The sequence below is a fragment of the Schistocerca cancellata genome, chromosome 3 (genome assembly GCF_023864275.1).
Source record: "Schistocerca cancellata isolate TAMUIC-IGC-003103 chromosome 3, iqSchCanc2.1, whole genome shotgun sequence".
NCBI lineage: Eukaryota > Metazoa > Arthropoda > Insecta > Orthoptera > Acrididae > Schistocerca > Schistocerca cancellata.
In genome coordinates this window covers 251,199,081-251,214,854 of record NC_064628.1, presented here as the reverse complement: position 1 = coordinate 251,214,854, position 15,774 = coordinate 251,199,081, and the positions used below count along the sequence as shown (strand labels likewise).

Here is a 15,774-nt window from a genome sequence, read left to right as displayed (position 1 = left end):
ACTTCCCGAAGTGAATCATTCATGGGATAAACAAAATAGATAATAAACCGGTAAGCAGCGATCTTCTGTGTAAGTAAGATGTCAACACTAGGAACACCACTTATAACCAACACCTATAACAACTGACTCACAACTAAATTATGGTAAATCCTTACCTACAATTGAACACAAACTGTCGCGGGTGAAAACATGCATGTGTAGGCCTACACAGGCAGAAACACAGGCCACATAATGACAAACGGAGAATGAAATACTGTATGTATTCATCTATGGAAAATAAATCTCTGTGTTTATAGAGGATGTCAGTAGATATAAAATGGAAGTACCATCTCACTTTACCCAAAATGACCAAAATCATGAAATACCTTTGAAACATCATTGTTTCAGTCTTTATCTGTGACCTACTACCCACATTTTAGATCTACTAACATAATTAACAGGAAAATAAGGAAAACTCGGGAAATGAAGGCAAATGTCCCAGACTTTCTTACTTTTTAAGGTTTTGTCACCATTTTTGCCAGCGTTTTCATCATTTTTTCCAGTGTTTATCTTATATTCCCTTATTTTCCTTAGCCCATAAAAATTGTTTGTTTTCACTTAAAAAACCAAAATAATAAGTTTATACAGGAAACAGTAAAAGCCAGCCGGCCGGGGCGGCCGAGCGGTTCTAGGCGCTACAGTCTGGAACCGCGCGACCGCTACGGTCGCAGGTTCGAATCCTGCCTCGAGCATGGATGTGTGTGATGTCCTTAGGTTAGTTAGGTTTAACTAGTTCTAAGTTCTAGGGGACTAATGACGTCAGAAGTTGAGTCCCATAGTGCTCAGAGCCAGTAAAAGCCAGCTCACTTTACCAAGATCATGAAATTCTTAAAACTTTCGAACTAGAATATTAACACTATACAGCATTATCTTTGCGAGGGCTTTAAATTCCTTTGTATCTTACCTTAACACTTCCACCTGCAAAAAATGGAAATCCCAACCACTGATCAAGTTCAGAATCTGTCTTCCAAAATAATTTTAAGTTTATTATTGAACTCCATAAAATTTTTCTCACCATATCTAGTGTTCAAATATTCACATCCAGTAATATTAAATAAAACGTTTACTGCTAGCTCATTAATTTTTTTAAATGAATTAGAACTGCTTTCAGTGTTAAGCGTCTTCAGTAGCCTCCATTTACGTAGAAAAATATTTAATAACGTAAAAAATAAATTTAGTTTGAAATAGCGAAACTCCAGGCCTGTAGTGGGAACCCAGGGGGCTTATCTTGATGTTGGTGCTCATTTTTCTTTCACAGTCCAGGTTTTTTCTTCTGATTCTGCCGTTGCTGTTGGATGCGAGTGACTGCCATCTACATCCATCCACCTCATTGCTGCATCTTGGCATCTGCACACCCATTGTAGATTGCACAGATGCCACAGACGACTGTCCACATTATCTTCTTTATGAGCTGCAGCAATGGATATTGATATCAAATAGGGCACAACTGGTTGGTGAGACCACTACTAAAGCATATGGCTGGGGCCACTCAGTGCAAAGAACTAACTCAGTTAACGAGTGTATATGTTAGACAAAGTTCATTGAAAATGGATGTAAATCAGTTAAATACTGTAACTTGAAAGTTGAAATAATTAAAATCGGTTAACAAACATGTAAAAATGTTTAAAAAAGGTAACAACAGCTGAAACAGTCCTAGACTATGTCTTGTGTCACTTCACAGGTTTCGAAAAAATTATTTTTTAAAAAAAATATTATGAATCATTTTAACCTTTAAGAAACAATAATACACTGTTTAAACAGCGTAACTTCAAAGTTTAAGTCACTAAATTTGGTTAATGAAACTTGTACAATATGTTAAAAAAGCACCATATTAAGTTCGTTACAAGCAGAGCCATCTATGAATGGTTTCAACAACTGCATCCTCATGTTTGACTGCAACAGTGATACTGTGGAAGCGAGACAGAGGTAAGGCATGGCATAAATAACTAATGAAGCTTGACATTGTCAGGCAGGTGAGGGAGTCTTAATGTGGTTTACTAAATATAAATATTTTAGAGTAAATAACATTTAAAACCTAGACTGAAATTTTGCTATTAGAATTAAAATACTATAACTAGTTTTGGTTACTAACAACGAACATCTCAAAATCTTTCAGAATGGGAAAAAGCAGTGAATATGCATTGGTATACGCCATTAGATGAAGTCATACAATGACAAGCGTTCAGAAATACCAAGATGATGGCAGTAAGTAGTTTAAAAAGATCACTTTGAGCAAGTAAAAAGGTCACTATAAGTCAGGTTGTAGACAATAATCTCACAGAATGACAGTAATAAAGGAAAATGGCCAGTTGCTATAATATCGCAAATAATGAGCCTTTGACATTACCTTTATTCATGCAACTGGCCATCTCACTATATTACCATCATTTTGCGAGGTTATGGTCTACAACATGACTTGTTCAATGTAATGTTTTGAAACTATGTACTGTCATTGTCTCGAAATTTACGAGTGTATGTAGTTGCAAGGCTGCAGCTAATTATACTTTCCAATGTGTATTCACTACTATTTTGCATTTTGAATAATCTGAAAATGGTTGCAGATAGCTGCTGAGACTAGTTAGTTTACTTTGGTTGTAATAGGAAAATATTGGTCTACATGTTATAACTTTTTTGTTAAGAAATATTTTTAGTAAAACACAATTAATTAACTCTATAAGGAATAATCTAATATGTTAAAATAGTTGAAAGTTAATAGCTAAGAGTTAATAAAATATTGTAACACTAACAACCATACTGTTATTTCTTTTGAATTATAAATTGTATTGTGTAATATGTTGTCTATTGCTGTAATGGCCAAATGACAATAAAATCATTATTCTTATTATTAGATCGATTTTAAGACTACTAGATTTGAAACATGCTATTCATTGTTGTGATGCAGTTACTACACAACATATACAGGATGAATCAAATGATTTGCTACAAAAACTGAATATACAAATATTCTAACATCTCTGAGTAGCTACTTTACTAAAAAGGAGGCAGAAAAAGCTTTTAAAGATTATTTCTCAAATGGTGATGTAACACCATACATAAGCCCATAAACTTATCTTCAAAAGAGAGTGTGTGACATAGAGGAACTGAAATTTCATTTTGCTGTTGTCAATGAAATATTAAAAGACACACATCAGTATGATGTAAAAGTCAAGTGAATTTTTATATTTGGAGCCAAAGTAAATGGTTACATGTCATGTACAGATTTCAAGATAGAGATAAGGAGATACAATGTTGAGGCACTACAAGTTTTATATCCCACTCACCAGAAAAGTCCATCACTTGAAATGAAAAGGAAAGATAAACTGCCTATGTCTCTATATCAGTCAATTACAACTATACCTGTTTCAGGCAAGTTGCTCATGATTGGTGAACTGATGTCAGAATCAGATGAAAATGTTGTATTAGAATTATAACTAAATTTTAACCCTATGTAAATGGATAACCACATTTGATGTTTGAAGTGTAGAAAATTTACTGAAACATGTCATCCTCAATGAGTAATACACAAAAATGCAAGACAGAGGATTGCTGTTTACAGAACATATAAAACTAAAAACAGTAGATTATTTAAAAATGTATAAATGAAAAATTTATAAATATTCATGAAAAAATTATTAATGATTTACGTAAACCAATGAGAAAAATTTTTAAAACTACTAATGTGTATCATTACATCATTTTTGGCAATCAGATCTAGTAGAAATAGATAGTGAAAATCTGAATGAAACTTCAAAAATAAATAAAGGACATAAATATTCATTGTTATTGATGTGTTTTTAAAATTTGCTTGGCCTAATCCAGTTAAAGATAAAATTGGTAAAAATGTTTCAGGAGAGCCTGAAAAAATTCTGTTTGAGGGAGCTCCAAGAAATCTACAAACAGAGAACTGTAAGGAATTCTATATTAAAGAATTTCAAGAAATGATGAAGACACACAACAATAATGATTACTCAGTTTTTACAGAACTGAAACCATCTGTTGTTGAAATATTTAACAGAACATCACAGGAGGAGATGAGGAAAGATGTGTTCTTCAAGGAAACTGAAATGGAAACATTTTGTTTCAAAACTAGCTGATGAGTACAACACAAAACATTCAACAATAAAAATGAAGCCAAAAGATGTAATTGAAGAAAATGAGGTTGACTTACTGTAAACTGTTTATGTCACAGACAATGAAGATACTAACCCCAAGTATAAAGTGGGTCACAAAGTTAAAATTATTAAACTTAAGGGAATACCTGAAAAGGATACACAACCAACCAGTCAGGAGACATTTTTGAAATTGAAAGTGTTGACCTTTCTAACTCAATTATGTACAAGTTAAGAGCTTTAGATGGCAAGGACATGAAAGGAAATTTGTGTAAGCATAAGCTAAAGGAAACTAATTATCCTGATGTATAGGTTGTTGAGAAAGTTTTAAGAAACAAAGGTGATCAATTATATGTTAAATGGTTAGGTTTCAATAAATTACACAATAGCTGCATAAATAAAGAGAAAACACAATGTTGACTGTTTTAGCTTTCACACGTTATTCTATAAGAAATTTCTTACACCTTGTTAAAGTTGTTGCTCTGTGTACCAATTACATAACGTGAAATAAGTTCTGGAAAAAATTAACATTGTGATGCAATTGCACTTTCATTCAACTGTATATACAGATTGTACTTGGACTACATTCCCTTTCTGTTATTGTTCACAATTTGGATGCCTGCGATAACTGAAGCAGTCTTCGGACTGTGACCTTCCTCCAAGTTCATATAACTGTGCTTCAAGCTTTCTTACTTGGTACCCAATTACATAGTAAACACACTCAAATTCATTATCAAATGATTGTAAAATAACAAACAAATTCCTCATATCCATATTTCCAGTTGGTGTACAGCATTTGGATACACTTGTAATGTTATTTCATCTATTACACTGTTCTACAAAGTCATTTTTTTAAAGATTACAAGTACTTCTCTGTTTCTCTTTAGTACAGACAAAGTAATTTTTTTATTTCTAAATCTTCAACCTTTCATCCTAAATTTTAACTTTTTTAGTAATTTATATTCACCATATTTCCTAATAGATGGTACACTCCTTTTGTTATCCATTTTCTAAACTTTTCAGCAAGAGGCATATTTGATTTAAATATCAGATTCACTGATAAATATTAAATGAAGTTATAACTGTTTTTGTCATCAGTTATCACAACACTTTTTTATTCATTTGAACAAGCTTTTGCTGTTTTGTATATATAGAATTTGCTTCATTTGCATGTATAATTTTTACTATATAAATGAACAGATTCAAATGGAAAAATTTTCCCTTATTTTTTTCTATACTCATGTATTCCTGATGAGACTTTGTATCATCTATTCATCTGAATTTTGATGAAATAGGCATTGTATCTGGTATCATAAAAACGGAATATAAATTTTTCTATTCGAAATACATAAGAAATGTATTTGGATTTATTTACCTGATTTTCTCTGCTTTGTTCCATATCTACTTCATTCTTTCCTTTATAGCCCCTTGACTCCATGAGGTAAATTAATTTTTTCTAATCATAGCATGTTTATCGGGATAGTCTTCATAGATTTCACAAATAACTGGAGCTAGGGTATCTCTAGATAAGTCATCTAATGCAATAGGTTTTGAATTTAGTTCTTCCTCAATTAAAATTTGTCCAAATTCTCAGTCAAAATTTCATCACAAACATTTCTCTCTTGTTATTTATTTCATCAACAAAATTTTTACAATGTGCAAGTACTTTCTCAACAAAATAATGTAACTATTGAAGGGGATATTGTACATTTCTTTACTTTTATCTACTCCATGTACACCTAGATAAGTATTAAGCGTGTGTTTTACTAATTTATATTCTGTACATTTATAGGTTCTAATACAAAATAGTTTATTTTTATTAGGTTTCTGACTATTGTATGTTGATGGCCTTCCTAACTTTTTAAAAACTCATTCTCTCTTTCATGTAATTTTTTAGCTTGTTGTTCAATATTTTCTTGAGACAACTTTTTTCGACAATTGCAGTATACTTCAGATACTCAATATTTTTTCTAGTCAAATAATATTTTTTTACTTCTTTGCTCTGTTATGTGCTGAATATCGTAACTGGCTCATTACAAGTATCAACTGTTAGTAAAATTCTTTTCTTTTGAAAAAAGGTGTTTTGAACAATGTCTTAAAATTTTCATTTCATTTTTAATGTATTCATATTCTAAAGAAAGTGGTTACCATGTTTTTTTATTTGTTTTATGAAATTCAGCATAACATCTTCTATGTTTTGACACAATCTACAGTGCAAAACAGCTGGCACATCACACAAAAACATAAAATGACAGAATATCGTTCATGATCAATACATTTTTCTGTTTGGAGAGAGTAAACAAACAATTTGAACCAAGTGAGTAAATTTAGTGGATAATTTTTATGGTTAATCAATTCAAATGTACTCATTAAAGGTGCTTCTGATATTTTTAAACTGCAAGTTACACTAGATGTACTTGGAACTGGCTTATTTCTTGAGTACAAATTTTATTTACAATTTTCATTTTGTCTAACATTTTCAGACAATGGGTTCACAGTGTCTGTAGCTTGTTTTTCTTTTTCTTTTTCAAACGAAAATCTTATAAATGAAGAACTTAGAATCTCTAAAATTAAAGGATATTCTAAACTAAGAAAAGAACAAATTATTGTCCTTATTAGTAAGAGCAGTAACAGTATTGAATATCTGAAGAACAGTATTGTAGAAGAACTAAAATCTCAACTAAAAGAACTAGATACTAATGGATATTCTAAAAAAAGAAAGAAATAACTTACTGATTTTATGAATAATGACAACAATAACGATGAGGTAACAAATTATACTGTAAATGACTAAAAGCTAAATGAAAAGAAGTAAAAATTGAAAACAAGTATTCTGTCATTTGGTTTATATAATACACGAAAATGTAGATTCTGAGAAATAATACAAATTCTTCATAACAAATAAATACAGGGAAACATAGTTGTTAAAAAGAAAAATAGATTTAATGAAGAGAGTGGTAACGTGTATCAAGATGTTATACATCATCTGAAGACTTTATCAGTGAATTTCAACATAAAATATGCTGGTTTAATATGTTAATGCTTCAAAATTTATTTGAAGATTTTCTGGGAGAATTTCTAGACAAAATAGATTAGTACAATATATCAGATATTCAAGAACTGTCTGAAGATTTTATGAGAGAATTTCAAAACAAAATAAACTGGAAGAGTATATCATGTGCACAAAAACATGAAGTTCACTGGGAGAGCATTTAAAAATATCAAAATTTATCACAATCTTTTATACAAAAAACAATATAATGTATGAAATATATGATCAACCATGACCAAGACAACTAGATGAGAAAGATATTCTGTTAGGTCATATATCTTATCCCACTATGAATAAAGATCCAGTAGAAATACACATAGATGATGATTAGGTGTCATCCTGGAGACTGATGATAACACGCTAAATTACCAAAAACATGTATTTAAAGTATTAGTGCATGAGATTGGTCATGTATTAGGTGTAGAACACACAGATGTGTATGGATCAATAATGCTGCCTTATCACAATGGTTTAAATTTACAATTGTATCAGTGTGATGATGATGCTATTCAGAGATTGCATTGTTAAGTGTCTGTACCGCCAACACAGCTGTCTATACTAAATACTACTTCCTTTGTTTCTTCTACACCAAATGAACCATTTGAGTCAATATGGGAAAGTAAACAGTTCAATCACTTATTATTTGTATATGGATTTTCAAATAATTTTTCTAAGAAGTGGGATGGATAATCGCAGATACAAACTAAAACCACAGCTACTTAATAACTGATAAAATTCTTTTCACAAGATTTATGTAGAATGAAGGGAGTGAATGAATGACCTAGTTGTGTCGGTATTTTATTTGTCGGCAACATGATATATGTGGCATGTTTACACATATTACAATAAATTACAGGATAATCAGAGTCACTGTCTAGAGTGGGATTACGTTATGATTTTAAATTAAATGGTGTAGTTGACACATGATCAGGAATAACATTTTCCTCCATTAATGAAATTTGCCATAGAAAGCTGGAGGGATGCAAGTTTAAAAGAGATGTAAGTGGACTTATAAACAGACTATTTACGGGTTTGCCTACAGGAATAAGTTCAGTGTTCAGGTGCATTAATTCTTTTTTGTATTTTTTCAGGGAAGGTACTTCATATATATTCACAAAATAGGTAATTAGAGTTGGTACCTATTTATCGCTATTTTGCATGAAATTTAATAAACCATCAGCATTAATTCCAGAGATAATAAATATATTACAAAATGCAATTCAAAAACTAGAACTACATAAATTTTGCTTACTCTTTATCAATTTTTCCCTTATGTAAATGGAAGAAATTACGACTATGAAGTGTAAAACCTGTCAATTCGAGAAATCAACTAAATAAATTAAACAGAATAATTGTTTTACAACTAGCAATTAACTTATATGTTCTACTGAGAGGTTCATCATACACTGACGTGCCAGAAAATATACAACTAGTTATGCTTTGAGTCAATATTTGCCTTATGTTGCGCTTGGATGGGACAATCCTACTTCGTTCGATACTAAAGAGACGAGTGAAATTTTGTACACTGCTTTAGTTGGGTATACACAGTGACAGATAAAAAATTGCAGCACCAAGAGCGAGTTGTGTGACATAAACGGAAGTTCACACGTCTGTTACTACTTGTGAAAGATGATATCTACTCAAATTTTTCACCACTCCCATATGAGTGGTGCTCATAGCACCACTATGAGGATGCAAATAAGGTTTGCTCTAAATAATCACTGTAAGGGCCATGCACATTAGTTACATTTAAGACTGTATTTGGTGAGTCAATAATTCCTTTAAGACGACAAAGATGCCATTGTAAGTGTGTTTGAACCAGTTGATGTAATAGGGTTGTGAGAAGCTGGATGCTCCTTCTGCAATACTACAGGAAGACTTGGTAGGAATGTAGCTACTGTGAATGATTGCTAGAACCAGTGGTAAAGAGGATATACGGTTCAAAGATGACTATGCTCCTGGCGACTACAGTGCACTACTGAGAGGGAATACAGTTGTGTTTGACATATGGCTCTGGCCCATTGTACTGCATCTTCACTACAGTGATGCAACGAACTGTTACAATGCACTTACTTCAAGGACAGCTGCTAACCAGATGCATTGTAGCATGCACTCCAATGACCTCAAACCACAGCCATTTGCGACTTCAGTGGTGTCAGGCAAGAGCTTATTGGAGGGCACGGCAGAGCACTTTAGCGTTTTCTGATGAAAGCTGGTTCTGTGTTGGTGTCAATGTAGTTGTGTGTTGGTTAGAAGGATGCCAGTTAAAGGCCTACAACCAGCGTACTTGTATGCTAGGCTAACTGGACTTACACTTGGAGTTGTGATACGGGGTGTGATTTCGTGTGACAGCAGGAGAACTCTCATGGTTATCCCATGCACCCTGACTGAAAAATTGGTGATTCGACCTGTGATGCTGCCATTCATGAACACCATTACAGCAGGTGTTTTTCAAGAGGATAACACTCGCCTACATACCACCATTGTATTGCAACATGCTCTACAGAGTGTCGACATATTCCCTTGGCCTGCTTGATCACCAAATCTGCCTCCAATCAAGCTTTTATGAGACATCATTGGATGAAACTGGAGCAGCATACACAATCCGCGTTATCATTACCGTATTGATCGATCATGTGCAACAGTCATGGAACTCCATCACATAAACTGACAACCAGCAGCCATACAACACAATGATTACTCGTTTGAATGCTTGCATTCAAGATTCTGACGGTAACAATGGTTATTAAAGTACCAGCATTTCATATTTGCAATGGCGTTTCTTGCACTTACATTAATTTGTGCCTTTTCAAAGTTAATCATTTAAATATGTTACCTAGACAAATGTATTCCCGACATTTCATCACTTTATATTAATTATGTTTGGCGTTGTGGTTCCTTATCTGTCAATGTGTTTAAAGCTGAATTAGAATAAACAAGAGAACTGCTTGACTTGCATAAAGTTTACCACTTGCTCCTGAAAATAAAACTGTGCCTGGGACTAAAGAAAGCAGGTTGTTGACTACTTTGATTGACAAACACAACTATGAAGTTTACTATAGAAATCTTAAACAATGCCTTTCTCTTGGTATTACGACAACAAAAATAAACAGCTTTAAAATTTAATAAATCTGACTGGTTGTAAAAATTTATAGTCTTGAACAAACAAATGGGGACTAAGGCAAAGAACGACTTCGAGAAAGATTGTTTTTGCAAGTTCATGAACATCTCGCAGTCTGGAAAAACAATAGAAAGTGTAAGAAACAGAGTGGACATAAAATTGGTAATATATGCAAACAAGCATGAAGAACGTACAGCAAAGCCAAATTTTAAACAAAGAAAGATATTTAATGAAAACCTAATGAATAGGACAAAAGTTCTGTCCAACAGACCAATTAATATTGGTATGGACATACTTGATATGTCTGAAGAACCGATGTATGGTTTCTACAATAGAGTGATGAAACAAAAATAATGGAGAAAATACTGAAATTTTGAGAGGGAATAGCTTGTTCCAACTCATTATAATTAGCTTGTTCCATCGCATGATACTGAACACTACAGATGTTTGAGATAAGTTTATCATTTTTCCAAATTTAAGAAATGTTATATGTCCCATGAAGAAATGGACTACCTGTTTATTTATTTCAGAATTACATAAATGCACATCCTTTCATTAATCCCTCTATGTTTCCTTCGGTTAATTAACTTTGAGTTTGTGTTAAGAGTTCATCTGCTGGTAGACTCTGTAGGTTGGTTAGTGCCAACATAAATTTGGGGTAAAGCCAGTGACAATGCACCTGTTTGCCAGAGGTAGTTCAGGTAACAGGTCCCCTCCTCTCCAAGGTGGAGGAGAATGACCAGTGAGGGCCACCATGACAGGGTCACTCAGGGGCAAGCTGTGGAACTGAACAGACGGAATCGAGGGTGATCTCCACCTTTGGCACCATATTCTTTGTGGGATGAGGTATAATTTATTATATTGTTATTAATCTGCTCTTTTTCAGGGTGGAAGTGGTTTTCATGTCGTTATGACCACTAATTTTTTGAGAAATTTTGCCTGTAAAATTAAAATTTTCCGTTAGGGTTTCTTTTCCAGAAGTGAGCATGGGGGGTCACGTTATCCATTTGTAGTAATGCAATCAGTTAGTGCCTTAAGCACATGAGAGCAACAAAAGTATCAAAAATCATGTAATTCCACTTTTAGCAGTAGCGTTTTGCAATTGTAAATTTCTCTCTGGACTTGTTAATGTGACATGGGGCCTCATGCCGCCTAGTCAGCTAAACACATGGTCGTAATTGCTGATGAGAGATTTAGACGATGATTACATGTGAAACCTGCTAGGATATGCATGTGTTTTGTGTGAGTTTCTTAAGTCTCTAAATGTGTGACGTAATTTATTGGCAAATTCATAAATTTAGTCCACGGATCTTTTGATTCATGATTACCCCCATGTGCAAGCAGCAATCTGGATGAGGCTCCACATCCTAACTAATTTGTAAATAATATGTCTGTGTGTGAATATATGTATATATTAAAAACGAGAATGAACCTTGAGGTGTGTACAAAAAAAAAAAGTAGCCCGTTGGTGTTGATCACCCACGAGTTGTCGAGTTGCACTGCGAGCGAGATACCAGTTTGTTCCTGAATGTAGTTAACGTGAGAATGCTTACATGTGATGTAAAATGGTTAATTTGCATGTGCCAAATTTCATAGGATGTTTTATTTTTAAAGAACTTGGTTTTTTGTGTACATGAGAGATGTTTGCAGCTGCTTTGTTTCCCCCAGTTTCCCACCAAGAAACTTTGCTATAATTCTGACTAAGGGAACGGTGCTGAGAAGTAATGGAGAGAGTGGCCATTGTGGAACTGAAGTGCAGTTCATTAATTCATAACGATTCTGTCCAAGTAACAACACATGCAGCCATGTAGATCCCTCCCCTTTCCCATTGTACAATATTATAAACGAGATCGGATTTATGATAGTATAAGCACTTTCAGTACGAGAGAGTGTTGAATAGGTTTCTGATAATATGGGCACCTTCAGTGCTAGATGAGATAGAATTTATTCATCTTTGCTTTCTTAATTGCAATTATAACATTTGTAAAGTTTCTGGGTAAATAATAAAAGTGTTATATGAATTTAATTTCATGGATTCAGTGACTGATCATAACACCCACATCCTGTGTAGAGGACAATGTAACTAAAAGTGAAGTCATGATAATCTGGTGGGAATGAAAATTAACAAAGATAGAGAATGTATATCATGTTAGAGCATGGTAATTAGTTACTTGCACACTTGATTGCTTAAGTGATCCCTCACACTATCTATTACATAATCTTTATATGATAATCACCTAGTCGATGAAATAGTAACTTCAGGCCAGTGCGCTTTCAATGAATCCTTAAACATTGAACCAAGCAAGTAAGCAGCATGTATATGAATTGCCTTGGCACACACACAACTGACATGCTCTAACATGGATTGGGAAAGAAAAAAGATAACAATGGAGAAGGTAACTGTTCCCTTTGGTATCTAGATATGGACAGCTACATTTACCACATGGAAACTGGAGGTTTCTGTGAAGCCGTGAAATCAATGATTGATCACTTTGATACAAGTGACTACCAACAGAAAAAATATATAACTTTCCACAAACAATCAAGAAAGTTCTAGGTAAGATGATGGATGAGTGCAGTGGAAAGACAATGGAAGAAATTTGTGGTTTAAGAGCAAAAATGTATGTCTATAAGGATGGTGACCATGTGGAGAAAGGTTAGGAGTAAATAAATGTACTGCAAGAACAAAAAGCTTAGTAGATTAAAAAGGTTGTTTGTTTAATAACACTGACCAATACAGAACTGTGAATTTAATACAAAGTGTTAAGAGATAAAACTTATTCAGTTGAGGTTAATAAAAAAGAGTGAAGTCAACATGATAATAAAACGTGTTTTTGTAAAATAAAATAGATACATCACTGTATATACATTCTCTGGCCAAACTGTCTCTAATCAAATAAATTATAGATTTAAATTTTGTCATTATTGTGATCTTCTTCATCATCAGCATATTCCTCATCACCATCATAATCTTCATAATCACTGTATTCTCCATCATCATGATATTCTTCATATTCGCTATATTCATCATCACCATAATCTTGAACTTCCTCATCAGAAGTTGGAAACTTTTCTTCTTCATCTTTAAAAAGTGTAGAATATATTTCATAATTATATTGCACCTTTTTGCTAACTCTTCGACCACATAAATATTTATTGATTTTTGTTGTTGTTTAGGAGACTGTTTATAACATAAAATCTAACACTAAAGTTTTTTAAGAGCATGGTATGTGATACTTTGAATAAATTTACTTTTAAATTTTTGAATATAATTACTTTTTGAATACTTTTTGAATACTTTTTGAATATAAATGCATGTACTACTGAAGAATTACAACAGCACAAGCATTTCTAATCCATTAAAAAAATAAATCACCTAGAAGTAAAACGTTTAATATAATATTACTGGATGTGGATACCTGAACACTAGTTATGGAGAGAAAATTTGTATGGAGCTCAATAATAAATTTAAAATCATTTTGTCACGCAGATATTTGAAACTGACAAGTAGTTAATGTGGAAGCTGAGACTCAAAGGAATGTAAAAACTTCATGAAAGTAATGCTAATGAATTCCAAGACCCCGAGTTTGTAGTTTGAAAAATTTAGGAAATTTTTGTGACTTTCTTGATTTTGATCAAATGAGATGGCTTTTATCATTTCCTATAAAAATTTGAAATGTTGGCTCTTTAACCAAAAAATTTTAAGTGCTACTGAAATATAGGGAAATACAGGTAAAGTACTAGAAAATGTAAGAGCAAATTGTATTATTTCCCTTCATTTTCCTATATTTTCCTTATTTTCTATTAATTATGTTAGCAGATCTAAACTGGAGGGTAACAAAAAATGATTAATATCATGATATGTCGAAGGGATTTTGGTCATTATTGGTAAGATAGCTGGTACCCCATTTTAGATCTACTGATGTAGATACCTAGTCAATGCAAAGTGCAGGGTTGAATTCTCAGCCAACATTATATTAAAAAACTGTGTAACTATGCCATACATAGATGTTTCTAGATCTTTGAAACTATATTATGTATGTGTATGACATACGACTCCAGAATTCCGAATCAGAAAAGGGACTTCAAAAGTTTGCGGATGTATCAGCCATGTAATTTTGTGTTAGGTTATAATGATTGTCTTTTGCACCAGGTTTGCACATTACATATGTGTTTGTGTCTCATGTTAGATTTTCTTCAAATGTAAAACCAGTGATGTACTAAGTGATGAACTGAGTGAATGTATGAGTTTGAAAGTTATGTATAGTGAGGTGTCATTACAGTAATTGTCTAAATGCTCCACAATTCACGTTTTACGTGATTTACCTACTCACAGCTAAGTTTGTCAGTCTTTCTCTCCATGTTGATCACTTGCTTAAAATATCTGTGGCTTCTTGTGAAATGATAACTAAATTCTGCTAAAAAATAATGAAAGTTAAGAAACTGTTCATGTAGGGAATAGTTTGTACTTTCAAATTTAGGAAATTAGTTTGTATGAAACTTTTTTGCCACATATCATATTTGATAGCATTTGTCATCAGATAGGGTGTGTTAAGTGAATAAACACAGACACTGATGTTCTGGGATAATCTTTCAAAGAAGTCTTTGCCATTACTTACCAAAGGCTAATACTGAAAAGTTTTGTTTTATATTACAGATACCATCAAAAGAAGATACAGAAATCAAAATCATTAGGTACATAGACAACTCAACCCAGTACTATGCTGGGTGTAATGAATAATGAATTTAAAATATTGATATAGGTAAAGAAATGGTATCGTCTACATTTAATTGTTGCTTTAACGACAGAGGAGACAGGTTGAAGTTAACGTGGAAATGATTGTGCAGGAAGCACAACCATTCAAAAACAAGACACTCAATTCCCATGTTCAAATGTTCAAATGTGTGTGGATTCCTAAGGGACCAAACTGCTGAGGTCATCGGTCCCTAGACTTACACACCACTTAAACTAACTTATACTAAGAACAACACAGACCCATGCCCAAGGGAGGACTCGAACCTCCGGTGGGAGAGACCGCCCAATCTGTGACATGGCGCCTCTAGCCGATTGGCCACTCTGTGGAGCTCAATTCCCATGCTGAGGGGAACAAGAAAAAAAATGTATTCACCACTAGCCATGACCACACAACCTAGATGTTAGCTACTTACCCTGTCTGTTGTTCAGCCCCTGGTTCACGGAACGTAGCACCGTCTTTGGGATCTGGAAGGAAACAATATGAATCAATGCACTGATGGTGAAAGGAGAATGGATCAAACGAGAAAACCCCGACTGGCTTGGAAGAAAGAAAGAAATTTTTGGTAAACAGATATTAATACTAGATGTTACGAAACACACACCCACACCAAATGTGTGCATAATAATCTTGAACGTATATTAAATGACAACACCTGTCTCATTCCTTTCTCATGTACTGCTTTTCATTCTTGTCCTT

The 15,774-nt window shown here is 33.3% G+C and overlaps 1 protein-coding gene across 1 annotated transcript in view; it reads right to left on the bottom strand.

Annotated features, from left to right (window-relative positions):
* Positions 1 to 1,280: 1,280 nt before the first annotated feature.
* The window catches only part of LOC126176246 (uncharacterized), an 88,688-nt gene continuing 74,194 nt past the window's right edge, over positions 1,281 to 15,774 (bottom strand). The window contains exons 4-6 of the mRNA XM_049923392.1: positions 15,491 to 15,542; positions 13,284 to 13,403; positions 1,281 to 1,450 (exon numbers count right to left, since the gene is read on the bottom strand). Of these exons, the coding sequence (XP_049779349.1) occupies positions 1,281 to 1,450; positions 13,284 to 13,403; positions 15,491 to 15,542 (342 nt within the window). The remainder of the gene's footprint in view (positions 1,451 to 13,283; positions 13,404 to 15,490; positions 15,543 to 15,774) is intronic.